Genomic DNA, 17,911 nt, shown 5'->3' on the forward strand with positions numbered 1-17,911 from the left:
CAGCATATTCGTTCGTCGAAGAAAAGATATGGTTCGCGGGATGCCCTGTGGTTCTTTCAGTGTTAATAATGTGTAAATGTTGGTACGTATCCTATCTAGCATAACATAACATAACAGGCACAGCCCACCCTTCATTTACGCATACAAATTCTAAGAAGTGTTGAAATAAATAAGAACAGATCTAAGACCAGGCTATGCTATGAAAACAACCACAGTTCTGATGCAAACATAACAAGTAAGCGGCGGGTCACGACGGGTGACGCCATCGGTCTAAAAATATTGCTTTTCCACATTTACATGTTTTTTTTAATACTTTTTTTTGCACTAGGTCTGCAATGATATAAAGATATTTCGAAATCAAATATAACTTAATTTAATTGGTATGTAAACATGGCAAAAACATTTGTGTACATTCGTCAACTTTAATTTTGGAGATAATTTCTTATCGGTTTGTCGTCTTATGGCGTTGTTCGATTATCGGCCTTTGAGTTCGTCGTAGTCTCCCTTCAATCGTTTGCTATTTTATTTTTGAATTAGGTTGTGGAGTATCAAGTGATCTATGATATTCTCCATCATCGCTCTTTATAAATCAAATTAACTACTCATTAAAGGGATGATGTAAGAAAAACTATTCTCATAAAATACCGATGTTACACAATTAAACGGATTTCCATATCTAATACGATGCGGTATTGAACTTACGTAAAGGGCTAAAAGGTCAATGATTGTGATTTCGAATATTTATATGTTTTCCACTAAATTATAATAAATTCTTACCGTATTTCAAAAACACCGTTCATTAGATTGATTACAGCCATTCATTACTTGGCACATAAGTATAAATTACTATTTTAATATACGGAAGCAATATATTTTACAAAAAATAACTCATCACGTAAGTTTTTGTGACAAAAAACTCCAAACCGGCCATAGACGATGATGATATCGTTAGTTAGAAACGTGATTACTATTATAATAAACGTTTGATTTTTTACCTAATGGTATCATTAAAATGAGCGGTGGAACGATTAGAAGCTCCACCACAGACCACACAGCCGATTCAATTTTATTTAAAAGATAAACTTTACAAATTTTAAGAAGGAAGGATCAAAGGAGGAGGAGGAATAAAGTCTTAATTAGGTTGAATTAATTAATCAGATCTGATGATTTTGACTGATGCCATGCCATGATTTTTTAAATGTATGATTTTATATAAGTTATGCTACTTATTAAAACAAATGTTGTATTAAACAACACCTTCAATCAAGTTGCAATGAACACCACCTGTCGTGACAACATAACTACGACGACAGGCTACGGTTGCCACTTCGTGATGGCATTACAATCGTAATTGGAACTTGGCATGACGTTATCGCAATTTCAGTATATTTTTATTACGTCAATTTTTTTTTATTTGGATACTACATAGAGTTCTATGGCATGGTTAAGCATCAACACATCGGTAAGTTTGATATATTACACAAACTATAATTAAGAGTAATTTGAAAAGGGAATTACCTTTCAGTTTTGTTGTAACCTTAGCACAGTTTATGGAACCAAAGATAGATATAACTCCGTATGGAACCAAGGTTTAATTTTATGGAAATATCAGAATACTGACCAAATACGAATGATGTTTCGTATATTTTACTCTACAAGTTCTACAAAGTCAAATAAAAACTGAAATGTATGTCATATTCTAAAGAAAAAGTGCCTATTAAGCCCTGGCGGATGCCGAAAAATAATTGATAAATAAATAATTTGATTTATTCCCAAAAAGTTCTACTACGTTAACTTACCGCTGGTGCTATGATTGTCGTGCTGCCTAGTGTACTCGTTCCTTTCAGGCGACGGAGCCAGATCACTCCCAATGCCCGAGCTTCCCCCCGACGACTCCAGCTTGCGCCGCGCGTTCACCCCCACGATGTTCTGATTCAGGCAGCGGCGGGTATCGATATTGCTCAGGTTCCCCTTCTGCCTGTGCACTGTGTCGTAGTCGCGGGGCGGTAAAAGTATAGGGCTTTTCCCTGAAACATTGCCTGAAATTTAATATAATTAGCTTTTGTCTGGTTTAACTATTGTTTTGGCAAGAACATGGGCAATGCTTGAAGGCTGTGTACTAATTATATTTTATAAAAGCGCATTATTATTAAATTTCGGATATCGATATAAAATCGATCTACTGTAATAAATAAAAGATAAGGCTTTGTCATAAACTTGAAGGCAATGACATATTGAAGTACATATACATACATTATGTAACTGACAATATACCTAAAGCTAAACATATTCCCACACATAACACCAATAACCAACAAATTATTAGATACCATATGTATTACTACTGTTTAGTGCAGGTTTCTTTCCATTGTGATAAATAAAATTAAATATTATCTAAAAATGTTGGATAATACTAATACAATATGCTTCTCAAAAATGCTGTGTACTTGCCACAAAAAGCCGTATAACGTAAACGTCCCAATATTTAACACACTAACAACAGACATCCCGTAATCTCTATCGTTAAGATTTAACCTAATAGGATTGCATATCGCGCACTAGGACGTTTACCTTATTTAATATAATAAAATACATGGTGATTACATACGTGAGTTAACACAACAGTGCAGGCGCAAGCAACTACCTACAAAAAACTGAAAACTGAGACTGACCTAGACCCTTTTTACCTGTAGACAACTTTTGTTTCAACTCCGCAGCCAAACTGTCATACAAATTAGCCACGCATCTCTCCTCATTGCTTCCAGAGTCAGACTCTCTAGACACCTCACTGCCTAAAGATGAGTCTGGAGGTTTCTTGGATACTGGGAGAGCCCCTCTCATTTGTAGTTTCCGCTCTATGTCGGCGAATTTCTTCTGGTTTTCTGGTCGCTCTATCAGAGCTTGGAGGTGTGTGTAGAGCATCTCGGCTGTGTGGTCTGAATCACATCTGGGGACAAAAGGGGCTAATAAGAAAATCTGTTTTAAACTAATTTTCTTTTTTATTGACAATACATAAGGCTATAGTAATGATTATTAGGTAAAATAACTTTGTACAGACATACAGCCAGCATAAAGAGTATCGGGTGAAACAACGTAGGTACCAAAAATATATTATAATTATCTTTTGTTAATCTGTCAGAAAATGGTAAATAATTTTGACGCGTAGTCTGATCAGTAGGCCGAGCACATGATTGACGCGATAGTATCTCGCCGCGAGATAGACTACCCGTCTTTTACTAACTGTATGAATTAAAGGGGGACGGGTCGTCTATCTCGCCGCGAGATACTCTCGCGCCAATCATGTGCTAGCCCGGCTGATACTGTTTACTGTACTCGTATCATATAGAGTCAGACCAACACAAGGCTGCAACGATTTTGATAGCACACGCAGTACAAGTGTTATTTTAAACGTCAAACTTCTTTGAAATAGTGACGTATAAATAGCACTTGCACTGCGTGTGCTAACAAAATCGTTGCAAACTTGTCTTGGCCTAACTCTATCAGTTCTCGAAAAATGATAACAATACACCTTCTATATATTAATGTGATTTTTGCCTGAGTAAATAACTGCTTATCTAAAGTATGGAAGCATTGATTAGATGATGATTAGACACAAAATTTGATTATGCATGTGCATTGTAAGGCAGAGTTACATACATAATCAAATTTTGTTCAAACTTATTACCTTTTATTTCTTTTGAATAGTTATAGGAAGCTTTAGGCCGTCTAAACTTGCAAAGCAACCAATTAATAAGTTCCGAAATCTCACATCACCTGTCACGATTGCTTTCCTATCAGATTTCCCCATTCCATAGAATTCACAATAAGTAGGTATAAAATTATGTGCATTAGTAGTTACCCCTAAAATTTAGGAACTCTAGGGGGTACCAAACACGGGATACGATACATGCTCTCATGTTTTCATGCTTGTATAGTAGGTACGTACTTTGGCGCTCGCTAATGAATCTCAAAACATTTTATACTACAATAGCCTATGTTTAATTGTTTATCCAAAGAACTCAATATGTCAATATTTTTTTATTTACGTACGCGCACATGCCGTAAACATGGCAAGTGAGATGAGTGGTAGTGATATCATAGAAAATTAGTATTAGGATATCTATACGTGCTGCCGCGAATCGTCTCGTCTTACACATTCTATTGGGTAAATGATCTGTGTACCCTTCACCTACAAACACATAAACTTTCAATTCACACTAAAACCCAATCACTTTTATTTCATCAACAATCAAACGTTTCGCACTACTTCCAAATGGTAATGGCGATCTCAGTACAATCGGCTCCGAAATTACATACTCGCCGCCGCGCGGCGTGATATCGAATATCAATCACCGTCATTACACCGCGAATTACTATGTAGTAATGAGGGCAGCAGTACCTAGAATCGTGTCACATTGCCCTTCTGAATATCAATAGCGTGTATCTTTATTGCCAAATAAAGATCGTGGCGAGCGACAGCATTCGCTCGACTTATAAGGCACAATTAACGATAACGCAAGCTGGGCGGGCACTGTCCTGTATCAGACGATTTATTAATTTAACTACAATTAAACCAGTTACACATGTAACAAAATTGCGGTCATTTTGGAGGGACCTATATTGTATCACTTTGGCTTGAAATTTGGTCAGCACCTAGGATGAAGGTGAGAAACTTTCTATTTTGTAAATTTTTTGCAAAGTGAGAAAGTAACCCATTTTACGTTGATATGCTTCAAAATTTTTTGTCTTAAAAAAGTTCGATAAAAAATCAATCAAAATAACTTCACTAGGTACTTAATAACTATGCTAACCTTACTTTGATGCTTATCTTAATAAAGATTTCTTAATGGTTGACTGAGAGAAAACAATACCCAATAGGTTTTTTGTATTAATCGATAAACTAGCAGGTTATGTAGATTATATGCGTTTTAAATAAATAAATTGATATTGCTTGCATTCTATAGTCTGTATTTATGTATTGGTCAATTTTTTTTTAATAATATTTTTTTTTTTAAACTTAAGAAAACAAAATTTAGAAATCACTAAAATTTCATTAGTATCGTTACATAGCTTCGGGGTTTGTTAAAATTATACAAAATTGTTTTAAAACATGCTTCATTAGTTCAATAGTTTATATTTGTAGAATTAATACATTAACTAAGTACCACACACGGGAGCAGGGAGTTTATTAAACCTTAGTTTCATCCGCTTCCTTATTCTACTTATACAGCCGTCTTTATATTCTTTAGCTCTTAAGACAAGTATGCCTAATAGGTTGTAAACGAGAAGGATATAGGCCTCCAGTTTTTTGCTGCTTGACATTCGGCGCGAGCGCATTGTGCGCTAGTGCGAATGTCAAAGTTGAACGATTGACAAGGCCTGCTGTCATGCCGGCAGGTTGTTGCGCAAGGGAATGCTACGCGTATGCGTGTAAATTTAACAGGACATTTCTTTTTTAAGTAATATAGGTTTAATGTAAGTATGCTATTAGATTATGAACATAATAGAGCAATGTTTTTAGTCTGTGGGTAATCCTCGCGTCGGTGAAAATTTCCTATAGCAAGCCGGGACTTAAAGATAGTAAATCACGTCAATCTCATGTCATCAGTCATCACTTTAGGGTTTGAATTCCGGGATGATGGTATCCTATATGTATAATTATGTTTATCAGGATAACCCGGAAACTAATTGCATACAAGTCATACCTATGTTATTTAGATATACATCTGTGTACCAAATTTTAAATACTTGAATTCGTGCTGCCAATTTCACGTTTTAGGCATTTGACAAACATCCCAGTAAAATTAAATTAACCATAATCTTAAGTATTTAGTTGTGTATAATCTTATCCGTCCTAGCGATACCTATTTCACAAGTGGCAAGGACAGCCTCCCTGGGCGGAGCTACCCTCGATCCGCATCACAAATGTCATTTATCTTGCAACACCACGCGGCACAAGCTTACATTACGATTGATATATGTTAATTTTGACGTTATCGTTTACTATGGACTAATACCTTATGGCTTTATGCATTAAACGTCTGTCCCTATCCATTTTGACATTTCTGTTTGTTAAAAAGTGACAATATTTCACAAAGGTTTGTAAGAGGTTGCTAAGTTTTATGAATAAGCGGGTTAATTTGTACTAACTCTTTTATTACATGTCGTAAAATAATACTTAGATTTAACTTTAGGTAATAACTGCTCTAAAAATATAAGTGCAAATGATCTAATTAGCACTAGGTAAGTATAAATTGTCTTCAGACGCAAAAAGACTGCGTAGCTAAGTGACAATCGTTTGTAGAAAACACCATACGAAACTTAAAAAATGTATGGAAATAATTAAACCTTGGTGTTTTAGCATTACTACCCTTTTATACGTTAGGCAGGTCTACCTTCAACGTTTTTATGGTTTTGTTAAACATTCTTGAAGGCATATTCTCTCTCTAATTTTATAATTTTAAGCAGATAACCGTTTATTATAAACCCTCAAAAATCTAAATAATCACGTGGCTTATTGTTGCATTTTTACTTTTGAATTGGCGTTTGTTGCCCCTGAAGCGCGGTATACATAAGTGCATCCTTATTAGGTAGATGGCATATTTCCACAACATCAAAAAAGTTGGCAAATGATAAAAAAATTAAAGCTATCTGCATCATAAAATATATTCATTAAATGCAAAACTCATGAACGTCTTTCTTGATCTAAACGATAGAGCTTTTATATTGATATGTGGAAGAATTAAATCTCAAGTTGTAAAATTCAGCACAGTACTTAAATGCTAATTAAAGTCCGTTTAAGTTCCGTACCATTAATTATTTAATTGAACCATCGGAACCCGTTGGAAAGTTCGATCAGAAAATTAACTGTGCTCCGCCGTTTATGAATTTATGATCTGAATATTGACGAAGTAAATTTTCAAACATTTATGATACAATTTCATAATTACGTCGTTTTCACTTTGAAATTAGCTGTTTACGGAAACTCTATGCACATTTGCATTTTGAGATTATCGTATAGATACCAAGAAAAATACGTAGATGTTGTTGCTCAAGAAGGACGTCCGCAGGTAAATTTACAAACTATTTGTGTGAATAAAATATCAAGTACTTACACTTTAGTTACATTTTTTAGCTTATTTCCAAATTATTTGTTTTGTAAGAAAATCTTAAACGAGCTAATGTGATTGATCAGATTAAACAATATTTTCATTATCATCTGAGGCATTGTCAAATAGCTTGATCAAGCAAATCTATCCAGTCCGATCCATTCTTGGCTTTCCTTCTGGGTGAAGAAGGAAAACCCCGAATCTTTAATAACTAGAACATAGCAAATATACCATACAGCCATAAAAAACTTGTATCCCGCGCATTATCCCCTTTTAAAATAAAATACATAGGTGATAAAAACATAAATAACTTTTCCAGCAACCTTTCAGAACCGCCTCTACGACATTATACAGTGAAGTAACGATCATTAGGAATGCATCACACTTGCTCCTTGGCATTTAGTTGCCAACCTGTACCAAACTAGTAATTCAAGTATTGTTTCATACAACAATAAACAACTAATATGAACATCTAACCTTGCCTTTCATCGTGTTATTAACATGTTTCGATATGAATGCATAGGTCAAGTATTATTGACTTACACATCTGCCGATCATTATCTGCCGCAGATAAGATAATTGTTGCTTACAATAATTATATAACTTTTGAATACAAGTATACATATTGAATACAAGCTTAAGTAAGTATTTAATACTCCTAACCTTGTTATTGACATGGGGAATGCAGCGGTCAATTATAATTGACATTTTAAGCATCTGCCAATGATTATTTGCCACATTGGTGAGATGATAAACACAATAACTTTGTTAATTAAGTATCTTCTATTCAATAACTTTGGTATAAAGTACGTTTATTAGTAATAAGTTGTTAATTGTTTACGTTTATATAAAAGGTCTTAGTTTTTGCTCCGGGTTTTTCCTATTTCCGAGGCTGTCTATCGCTCGGCAGCGCAGCGAGCGCCATCAGCACCTAGGTGCGTCAGGAGCAGCCCGGGGAAGGTTACAGAAGGTACATGTTTACTTAATATTAATATTTAAGTTCAGATGTAGGGTCACTGCTATGTATTAGCCTCTATTGTAATTGGCCACTCCTAACAAATCAGATGGAAACAAGCCAATTGAAGCCTTTTATTGTTAAGAGTGGCCGATTAACATGTAGTGGAACTACATAACTGTATAGCGGTTACCTTATTTAGGTTAAGATTTATTTACGGTTAGATAATTTTAGGTTTAGACTTGATAAATTGTTTTGTTTTTGGATAGATTTACGTAGCTTAAAAATTTGACGCCCTGCACAGACAGAGAAGTACTCATATATTTCTCCCGATATTAGCAAAATGATATCATAATAGCATATCATAATTTAAAAATAAACTCGATAGCGCTAGGAATGCTGGCATTTTAAAGTCAAGGCTAGGTCGGTGAAGTTTACACAGCAAAATTAGTACCTACCTGCTTTGTAACAATAGGGAATATTACGCAAAACTCTGCGTAGAGCGCCTCACTAGCACAATCACTGGGCCTGCCGTGAAACACGAAAATCGAAAGTTCGGTTTCTACCTCTCTATCACTCTTACATATTTGATCGATAGAGAGGCAGATAACGAAATTTCGATTTTCGCGTTGCGCGGTAGGCCACCTGTAAACAAACCGCCTTGATGCATCATGTCATAGTGAAAACTTGTCAGAAACTATTTAATTCATAGTAAATCAATTAAATAAACACATTTTTAAGTATTTATTAATTTGTCCCTTTGCATAACAATACAGACAGAAAGTTACAAAATTCAGCACTAGTTTTAAAATAAACAACGTTAACTGCACAAACTAAAAAATGTTGAATAGGTAGTTTTTTAATTTTCTCTTCACACCTTGTTAACCGTTATTTTGTACCACCCATTGTCAAGAATATTTTTCCGACAGGTGACAATATCGGTGAAAGCTACAATATTTCGTCTTCTATGTTCAAAATAAATAACTGTCAAAAAGTACTGGCAACTGTCAAAATTCTAGTGAAAGCGCCATAAGAAGTGACTGCAAAAGTCACTGGATGAATGATCAGTTTAAATCATGGACAAGTGGAGATATGTGTAGATTTCAACATTGTTTCCGCGTGGGGTCACTCCGTCGACCTTTGTGCTAGAAAATAAGGTTTTGATGCATTAGAAAGCTGATTACTATTAAAATACCTATTTAATTCGGGTGTTTTAAGTCGGTAGTCATTAAGCCCATTATGTGTCCCCGTATCCTCACAATTTTATTGATAAATAACTGCTTAATTTGGCGAGTTTCGTTACTTTCACACGTAACCAAGAATTTTATTAAAGTTTCACATTTTTAGGGTTCCGTACCCACAGGGTAAAAACGGGACCCTATTACTAAGACTCCGCTGTCCGTCCGTTTGTCTGTCCGTCCGTCTGTCCGTCTGTCACCAGGCTGTATATCATGAACCGTGATAGCTAGACAGTTGAAATTTTTACAGATGATGTACTTCTGTTGCCGTTATAACAACAAATACTAAAAACAGAATAAAATTAATATTGAAGTTGGGCTCCCATACAACACACGTGATTTTTTTTCCGTTTTTTGCGTAATGGTACGGAACTCTTCGTGCTCGAGTCCGACTCGCACTTGGCCTGTTTTTGTAAAAGTATGCAAGGTGAAAATGCTATGCATATTTGTACCTATAGTATCGACCAATACAATATTGTTGCAAGGTATTAACAATAACATATGTTACGTTTTCAACCAAAAGGTACCACATTGTCGCTTGTCGATAAGGTTGATTTCAAATTAATGCTATATGGAAATAGCGCCTTATTCACAACCGACAATAAGTACCCTTTTGATTGAGAATGGCACATATTATTAACTACGAGTAAGTTTATGGCAAAAAAAGTCATGATTTTATTGCAAAGTATATATAGCCATATTATAATGTATAATCAATTCGGTATAAACACTATGTTGACAATTTAAGAGCGGAATAACAACCATTTACATACCAAACATAGAGATTTGCAATAACCATTACATCAGCGTACAGATAAAATTATAACTCATCTTAAAGTGAATGCCCCGTTTTAAATACCATGTAAAGTAACCGGATATTATGCGTCGGCAAACTAGTTGAGCACCCGGAAAATATCGCCTTAATCTAAACGTTCGCAGGCGTATAATTTGTCTTTAATTGCAAGTCTTCGCTGCCGTACATGGCAGGCGTTATCATAAACTTAAGGAATACGAGTAGCAGGTTCTGGCTTCAGTCTAGGTTATTGCCTGTAAGTACCGGTTTCATCAGTTTTTTGTATCTATTAGCTGAGGTTGGTATGCTGGCTTACTTGCTAGGGTTCCATCTGGTTGAGGATGTGCATTTTTGTCATCCTTAATTGAACAACCTTAAAGACCAACAAAACTTTTCTTTTTGTCGTCAATCAAGATAAACGACGAGTTTCCTAATGGACAATAAATATTTTGGAGGGTTCAATACAAGAAAATCGCATAGCTCCTTAAGCAATCACAATTTCTTTAATGCAGGTTATACAGGTAATAAAAAAATTGTTTATCTAAACTAACAGATAGATCATTTAATAACTACATATTAAACTTTTCATACAGACAAAGTTTTATCGAATGACAATTCGAAAAAAAAATGAATTTCGAAGTTTAGGTAATTGGCCCTTAGTAGAGGCGGACCGAGCAAGCTAACTGTCTAATAGCGTTTTGCAGTGATAGAGTATGGTAGGATGCGTTGGGGTAAGATTGAACGGGTTTTTCATGCGGGATAAGATGAAAAGTCGCCCGTAATGCTTCGGCATATGGACGCACCCCCAACCTCAACGCACCCTAGTGTTTACTCGTTTCAGCTTGGGCAAAGATACATAAAGAGAACTTATATACAACCTTACGTTTGTCCGTATGTTCTCCTCTACAGATGGGTCCTCTAGGTCTAGGCATTTCTCAAACTAATCTCGAGAATTTATGTCAGCAGTAAATTGTCAGCATTGTTGTCAGCATTTATGTAAATATAATAACAGTTGATCACTTCTAAATCAGTGCAGAGTTAGCTTTGACGGACTCCAAGCACCTTGTATCACGGAACCATATGTTAAAGGGAGGGTTAACTTAACCGGTTGCAACATGTATGTGATTACTTCAACCCGCTAGCCGTGAGTTCATCTTTAGCATTAACTCCAGGTTTCCCGGTATGATAATTTCTAACACGACACTAAACCATAAAAAATAACTGCACGCGTGAGAAATTGCTTTACTAGATTGAATTAAATTCTTCAACATCATTATAGATAAGGACTTTTTAATCAAGTTCGTTAGTACTTATCACAAAATACGTACCTAGTTATGCATTTAGTTGCTTAGTTTTTGGTAGGTATTTATTTAAATTACACTAATAATTGCAAATGTAGTCTAAGGTATCCCTGAGCATTGAGCAATAATATCCATATTTGCTAGATCTTCTAGATTTAATACAAAAACTAGTTTATAAATTATACTTACTGTGCAATTTACACTAGTCTAGGTACCTAAAGTTATGTGAAATAAATTATACATAACTTTAGGTTCCTAGACGAATAACAAAGAAGACGAGTATCATAGAGATAATTACTATAACGTGTAGGTACGCAAGTATCGTTGTTGCGGAATACTTATAATATAAGTTTTATATACTTAGCAACATTCATTTGATTAGTTTTAAGTAGCCTAAATATTTGTCTAACAATCGTGAGGCATAATTGACTAGTCGCCCTATTCGAACAATTGCTTATGATTTTTATTTTTTTATTTTTTTATTTAGGCAACAAACAGTCATATACAAAAATGATGTAATAATAAGCAATGTGTTAATAGACCTTGAGTGCCCTACCTTAATTAAATAATTTCTAATCTAAAGTAGCTAGTGTAGGAGCAGTAAGCGGAAAACAAAGTTATCATTAATTAACAAACTTATCAGTAACTTGAAGTGTATCTATATTCATTCATCCATGTATATGTATGCACGGGCCGGTTGCTTACTCGTACATACATCCACACGGGGTACACAAAGAAAGTTATAAATTATTTGTGCATAAGTTACCTATTACAATGTTAAATTATAGAAGTTATTACAAAAGTTTAATTATACCTACTTAAATAAACAGTTTGTTATTGTTTACAATTTCGATTTGAAGTGAGTAATAATTTGTTTTTTAAAACTTTCACAGGTTTTATACGAAAAAAGATCAATGTGGGATACATTTATATTATAATAATTGAGACAACGGTTGAAATAAGAATTTGAGCAATATCTTGTACGAGAGAAAGGAATAGAAAATAATTTCTTATGGCGTGCAGTGCGTTGAGGTATCTTAAATAACAACGTACCAAGAAGTGAGGGGGAGTCAATAAAGCTGTTAATGATTTTGTAGAGAAACATTATATCAAACTGTGCTCGACGATCTTCAAGTGTCAGCAATCCATAGTGAACAAGACTATTTTTATATGAGTTTCGACTCCGTCCTATACGGAAGTCGATAGACTTGAGAAATTTCCTTTGTACACGTTCTATCCTATTGATATGACACTTAAAGAAAGGGTTCCAAATGATACACGCAAAATCTAGGATTGATCTGACTAAACTGTAGTATAATATCATGTATGTCACACCGATACGATACTGAACTGTCAGTGTCAAAAGTGTCGTATCGGTCAGCTAAATATTATAAAATTATACAGTATTATGTAGTATTTGATGACGACACTTTACATTTCTGTCTGTTTCTAATAAGTACAATGTTCGATACAAAATGTAATATTCCAAAAACTTGCATAATAATTGGATCTTTCATAAGAATTTTAATAGCTCTATTACTTTAGTGAAGTGTCCATTCTAAACAGGTTTGTTGGAAATTCTTCAGAAGTGATCTTGTTTAACCACAAAATTTAATAAATGATAGTGGCCATTAAAATTAAGATAGGCTACGTAATAGCTTCTTGAATAAATTATTACATGTTATGTCTTCCAGTCACCTGTCTGTCTGTTAAAACATTCAACAATATGTTTTTGTATGTGCATTACATATAGTTGTTGTTGTGTGACTTTCGATACCCCTCATAACCATCACACCATTATACGAGTACAACCTAAAAAGCCATTGTAAAAAGCGTAGCGTTTGCTGACTGAGAGAAGCGAAGGTCTCCGTTTCAGCTTAGGCAAAAATGCTTCCATGTTCTCCTCCCCCTCGACTGTGTGTCCGTATGTTCTCTACAGATCGCATTTCTCAAACGATTTTCGAGAAATTATGTTAGCAGGTTCCATAATAATACTTATATTTTTTTTATTGATGAATATTTCGAAAATTTTGGTCTCATAGACCCACAAATTTTTATATTGTATCAATAATAAGTTAATAAGTCTGGAAAACAGTTCTAAATGCTGGCATTTCTCGGGCTAAATGTGTCACGACCTCGCAGATGCGACGTGATATGCCAGGCCATTTCTACAGCGATATTCAGATGCCGATCCGATTCGATATTGTGTTATTGTACTGATAGTTCATAGGAACTTAATAGATACAAGTAGTACGCTTCCGCTGCTTCCCTCGCTAATCGTGGGAACTTTGCATTTATCCGGGTTAAAAGTATCGCGTTCGTAATAAGAGTCTTGAAGAATAGCTGAGCTATTTTATGCTTGTTGCTTTCTATTAGACGAACTCGTATGTCACTATTTACTTAATGATACTTAAATTTCAACACGGCATTTATAAATGTGGATTAATGTTCCAATGACAGTCCTTATTCCGCAAAAAAAACTATTGATAAAACGGTGTTTTACTCTGTTTAAGTCTGGGTTTACTATCTTAAAAAACAATGGAGCATTAGGAGGAAATTAACCCTATTTAAGTATTATCTCATTTCAATTTCCGTAAAAAAAATGTTTTATAGGAGTAAAAACAAGAGATACCTAACATGAAAACACATGTGTGATGTGAAAATTGGTTGCGTTAAACCCTTAGCAACATTCAACATCAATTTAAATGTAATAATGAACGACTCTTCAACCATTTACATCCATTGCACCATCAAAGATGCTCCTTTAGCCTTATTTGAACGCTGTTGCAACTACATTCTGCTAAATGCCATGCTCAGCCCTTTGGTTAGTACAATTCATAGCTACCTTCCAGATGTTACTTTTATAATGATCTTATTGAAGTGCAATTTTAAACTATATTTCCTAAGACCAAAGGTCCTGTATAATTTTTGATCATTTATAAAACAAAACGTGCGTTTAAATGAATTGGCCTATTGACTAGACACATAATTGGTATACAATGGTTTGTTAATATCTAGTTTCCTAATAACCTGTGATTAACCACGACCATGATTGGTGTTTTATGAGGTTAGGAAAACGTTTTTAATTGATAATAATGTGTTAATAGCTCATTGATATTTTTAGTGACAAAGTAGGTATTTATTTCATAATGTACTTGCCTAGTTAAAATCGAGACAGTGTTTGATATACTACATATTAAAAGCATGAATGGTCCGTTTTGGCCAGACGGCTCGTAAGATGGTCATTCTTTACCAGGTTAACTCGTATACATATCCAGAATAATAACTTGACATTCACGTATATCTTCCCAAGTTTCTCGTCTTCACAAATACCATCTCCTTTAACAGACAAAACATTCGAATAAATATGCCCATGCTTAGGTATTTACGTGACATTTGCAAAGGTCGCACTTGCATCCTCGCAGTCCAATGCCAAACGTCTGTCTTACATTTTTCTAGCACTTGGATGCTAACAAACCGTCAAGTGCCACACCTTTGTTGTTGGATCTTTTGAGGTTCCAAACATTAGGTCATGCTTCGTTTGGATTGGGGTTGTCAGTTGATGACTTTCAAAATTAGCTTTCGATTCATAGAGTGTTGTTTTAGTTTCTGTACAAGTACCTGCCTAAGTATTATATGCTATTTGTATGCGAATAAATACCTGTAATATATAACGTATTATTAAAATAGTATACTTATTAGGTAGGTATGTTAAAAATTTGATAATAATGCTGATCTATTTTCTAAAACGATGTCATACAGTTTACTGAGCAAACGCTGCCTCAACGTATTTTAGTGTAATTGATATCAGGCTATTATAACATAGTCAACGTATTTTAGTAATTAATATCTATTATTATATTATAGTACTTCTTTGATTTTTTTCTTTGATTGTAATTGGCGAAGCGAAAAGTTTTGGATGTGGGAGTGCGCCTCGCTCCCGCGATCCTCAATCAAGAAGACTTACTGTATCAGTCCGCTCTAGCAAGGCGAGATAACAACTAATAATACCTATAAGCGTGCACGTGCACGGGGCAGCCGGTGAGCGGGTTGTAGAGCAGCAGCACGCATGCCACCACATCGCCCTGCACCACGGCGCTGGTGATGCTGCCGTGCGGGATGAAGTGCTTAATCGTCTGCTGCTTGCCCTTGGTCGTCACATTCTGGATTATCTTGAGCCCTTTGTGGGACACCTGTGAGAGAAACCTTATGTTAACAACTATAGGTAATTCAAAACGTTGTATGTTATGTCTCTCATATTGACGTACGATTTTGTAGTTAATCTATTTCTGTTACTTAAGCTTTACTTCGTGGGTAATGAAAAATGTCGGAACTCATTTCAAAAGTTATTCTAACAGTCACCGAACAGTTTGTGATTTCAATATAAACTCACTAGAAAAGGTAGGTACAAGTAATATATAATTGATCGATTTCCAGCAGATCCCCTGCTGTGCTGTGATCAGATCATTACATGAACTATTTATTGTAAGTTCTCGCAATACTAAATAATCCACAAACAAAATAAAAGTTTGACTGGCGAGCAATTTGCTCATAACAAACCTAACAATCGCTTCTCCTTATGGCGATCGAAAATTGATCATACTCGTAAAGTAAAGATGGTGGGTTCAATCAAAACAAGTTCATAACACAATGGCCCTACTGTTACATAAGGCAGTTGCATGATTCTTCAACATAATAAAACAATTAGAACACCATACTTTCACTGAACTTTTTGCCGAGCTGACCCGCGCAGACGCGTGGGTGACGTTCTGAATATTCAAAGGAAAATCACTTTCTTTTGCCAGAGTGACAATGGAAGTGACAAACAAACAAGAAAAAAGAAACAAACGGAACGTCACCCAGAACAGGAGTGCCAAATGAACGACGTAAAAAAGTCACTGTTCACTGAAATTGGCTGTGCATGAATGAAGCGGATTTTTTGTAAGATGGTACGACATCTCATCTAGACTCCTAATTATGGGTATCAGCTCTTTATCATAGGCAATTCAGCAAAAAATAGTAACTACTTATTAAAGTTTATAGGAAAGCCCTTCACTTAGTTAGAACATTACATTATCAATTATCATTTATCAATCGGCAATAAATAGATAACAAGCTATTTTTCGCCCATCACCCTTAAGCTGAGTCAAGCAGGTCCATGCTTCTAAAATACAAAAAATTACAAATGGCGGACTTAATGCCTAAAGGCATTCTCTACCAGTCAACCATAGGGCTAAACAGAGATGTAATAAAAATGATGCAAGAAGAAAAGTAAGAGAATTTAATTTGGAACAATTGCAAACAACTGAAAATCATAATAAACCACATATACAATACACAAATACAAATATTAAAATATATACAATTATTATAATACTACATACTTCACACATACATATTAACATATTACGATGGATGCTACTCATACTCTTGTTTCAGCAGATGTTTATACAGCAACTTCTTGAAAGCAAATTTGGTCGGGACTTGTCTTATGTTGAGAGTTGAGGGTTGAGAGGGAGCGAAGTCAGAGACGACTCGCCTGTTATGTCCAATGTGTTTCCTATAGTTGTTAACTTTTAAAATGATCACTGACCTGCAGTGTAACCTTAAAAGGCTCCAATTCCCTGGCCCGCTCTTCCAGCAGTTGGACCGCTGGTAATGCGAACTCCTCCCCCCGCAGCCCCCGCGACTCCTGCGCCCCCAGGAACCACACGTAGTACGACGCTTTCTTTATGTCCTTCTTCAGTCGTAGCGCCATCTTGGGGCCTATGTCATTGTTGGCGTCCTGCAACAAGAGAAAAAAATATTAGACATTTTGCTGATTAAGCTTGTGTTGTAGGGTTTTCTACTAAAGTTTTTTTTTGGCTGATTGACAAAGAATCCTCGTTATAAGTAATGACTGATTTAGAGCCTTTAAGGATGACTCACGTTAGACCGGGCCGTTTCCGGGCCGGAGCTTCCGGCGCTTCGTTTTCTATGGAAGGTATCACGTGATCACCTGTCATGTCATAGAAAAGTAAGCGCCGGAAGCTCCGGCCCGGACACGGCCCGGTCTAACGTGAGTCATCCTTTAAGCTATATATACTTTTCGTAATTCAGATACAGATATTGGACGAATAGATTCATGTAATAAAAGGGGTAAGGGCAATCACCAGTCATGGCTGACTGAAATGTCAGAAATGGCATGGATAGGAGTAGAACTGCTTAGTCAAACCAAAATTAATATTATACTTGTACTATAAATATTACACATGAAAGGTCGCACAGTTGGTATAATGTGATTTTATATTTAATTACATTAAGTACAACATGAAAACAGAAACGTATAATTTAACTACTTCTTATTGAGAATACATAGTACATCATATTGGCATACAATGCCGGAAGATGAAGTAATGCATAGACCTGGTACAAATAAGAAATTGTTATAAACCTATCCATGCTTTATTCAACACGCTACCTATCACGCGCACGTAATGCCCACTCTGAATTCAACACCCGCTTTGTATCTATAA

At 35.4% G+C, this 17,911-nt stretch overlaps 1 protein-coding gene across 4 annotated transcripts in view; it reads right to left on the bottom strand.

Moving 5' to 3' along the window:
- The window catches only part of LOC134750080 (zinc finger CCCH domain-containing protein 13), an 86,640-nt gene that overhangs the window by 8,578 nt on the left and 60,151 nt on the right, over positions 1-17,911 (bottom strand). The window contains exons 4-7 of one of the 4 annotated variants that reach the window (XM_063685171.1): positions 16,990-17,181; positions 15,408-15,589; positions 2,688-2,947; positions 1,800-2,039 (exon numbers count right to left, since the gene is read on the bottom strand). In XM_063685171.1, the coding sequence (XP_063541241.1) occupies positions 1,800-2,039; positions 2,688-2,947; positions 15,408-15,589; positions 16,990-17,154 (847 nt within the window). In that variant the 5' untranslated portion in view covers positions 17,155-17,181. Of the gene's footprint in view, positions 1-1,799; positions 2,040-2,672; positions 2,948-15,407; positions 15,590-16,989; positions 17,182-17,911 lie in introns of all 4 variants that reach the window. The other 3 variants (XM_063685170.1, XM_063685169.1, XM_063685172.1) reach the window with 3 other exon arrangements.

This window comes from Cydia strobilella, chromosome 19, assembly GCF_947568885.1.
Source record: "Cydia strobilella chromosome 19, ilCydStro3.1, whole genome shotgun sequence".
Taxonomy (NCBI): Eukaryota; Metazoa; Arthropoda; class Insecta; order Lepidoptera; family Tortricidae; genus Cydia; species Cydia strobilella.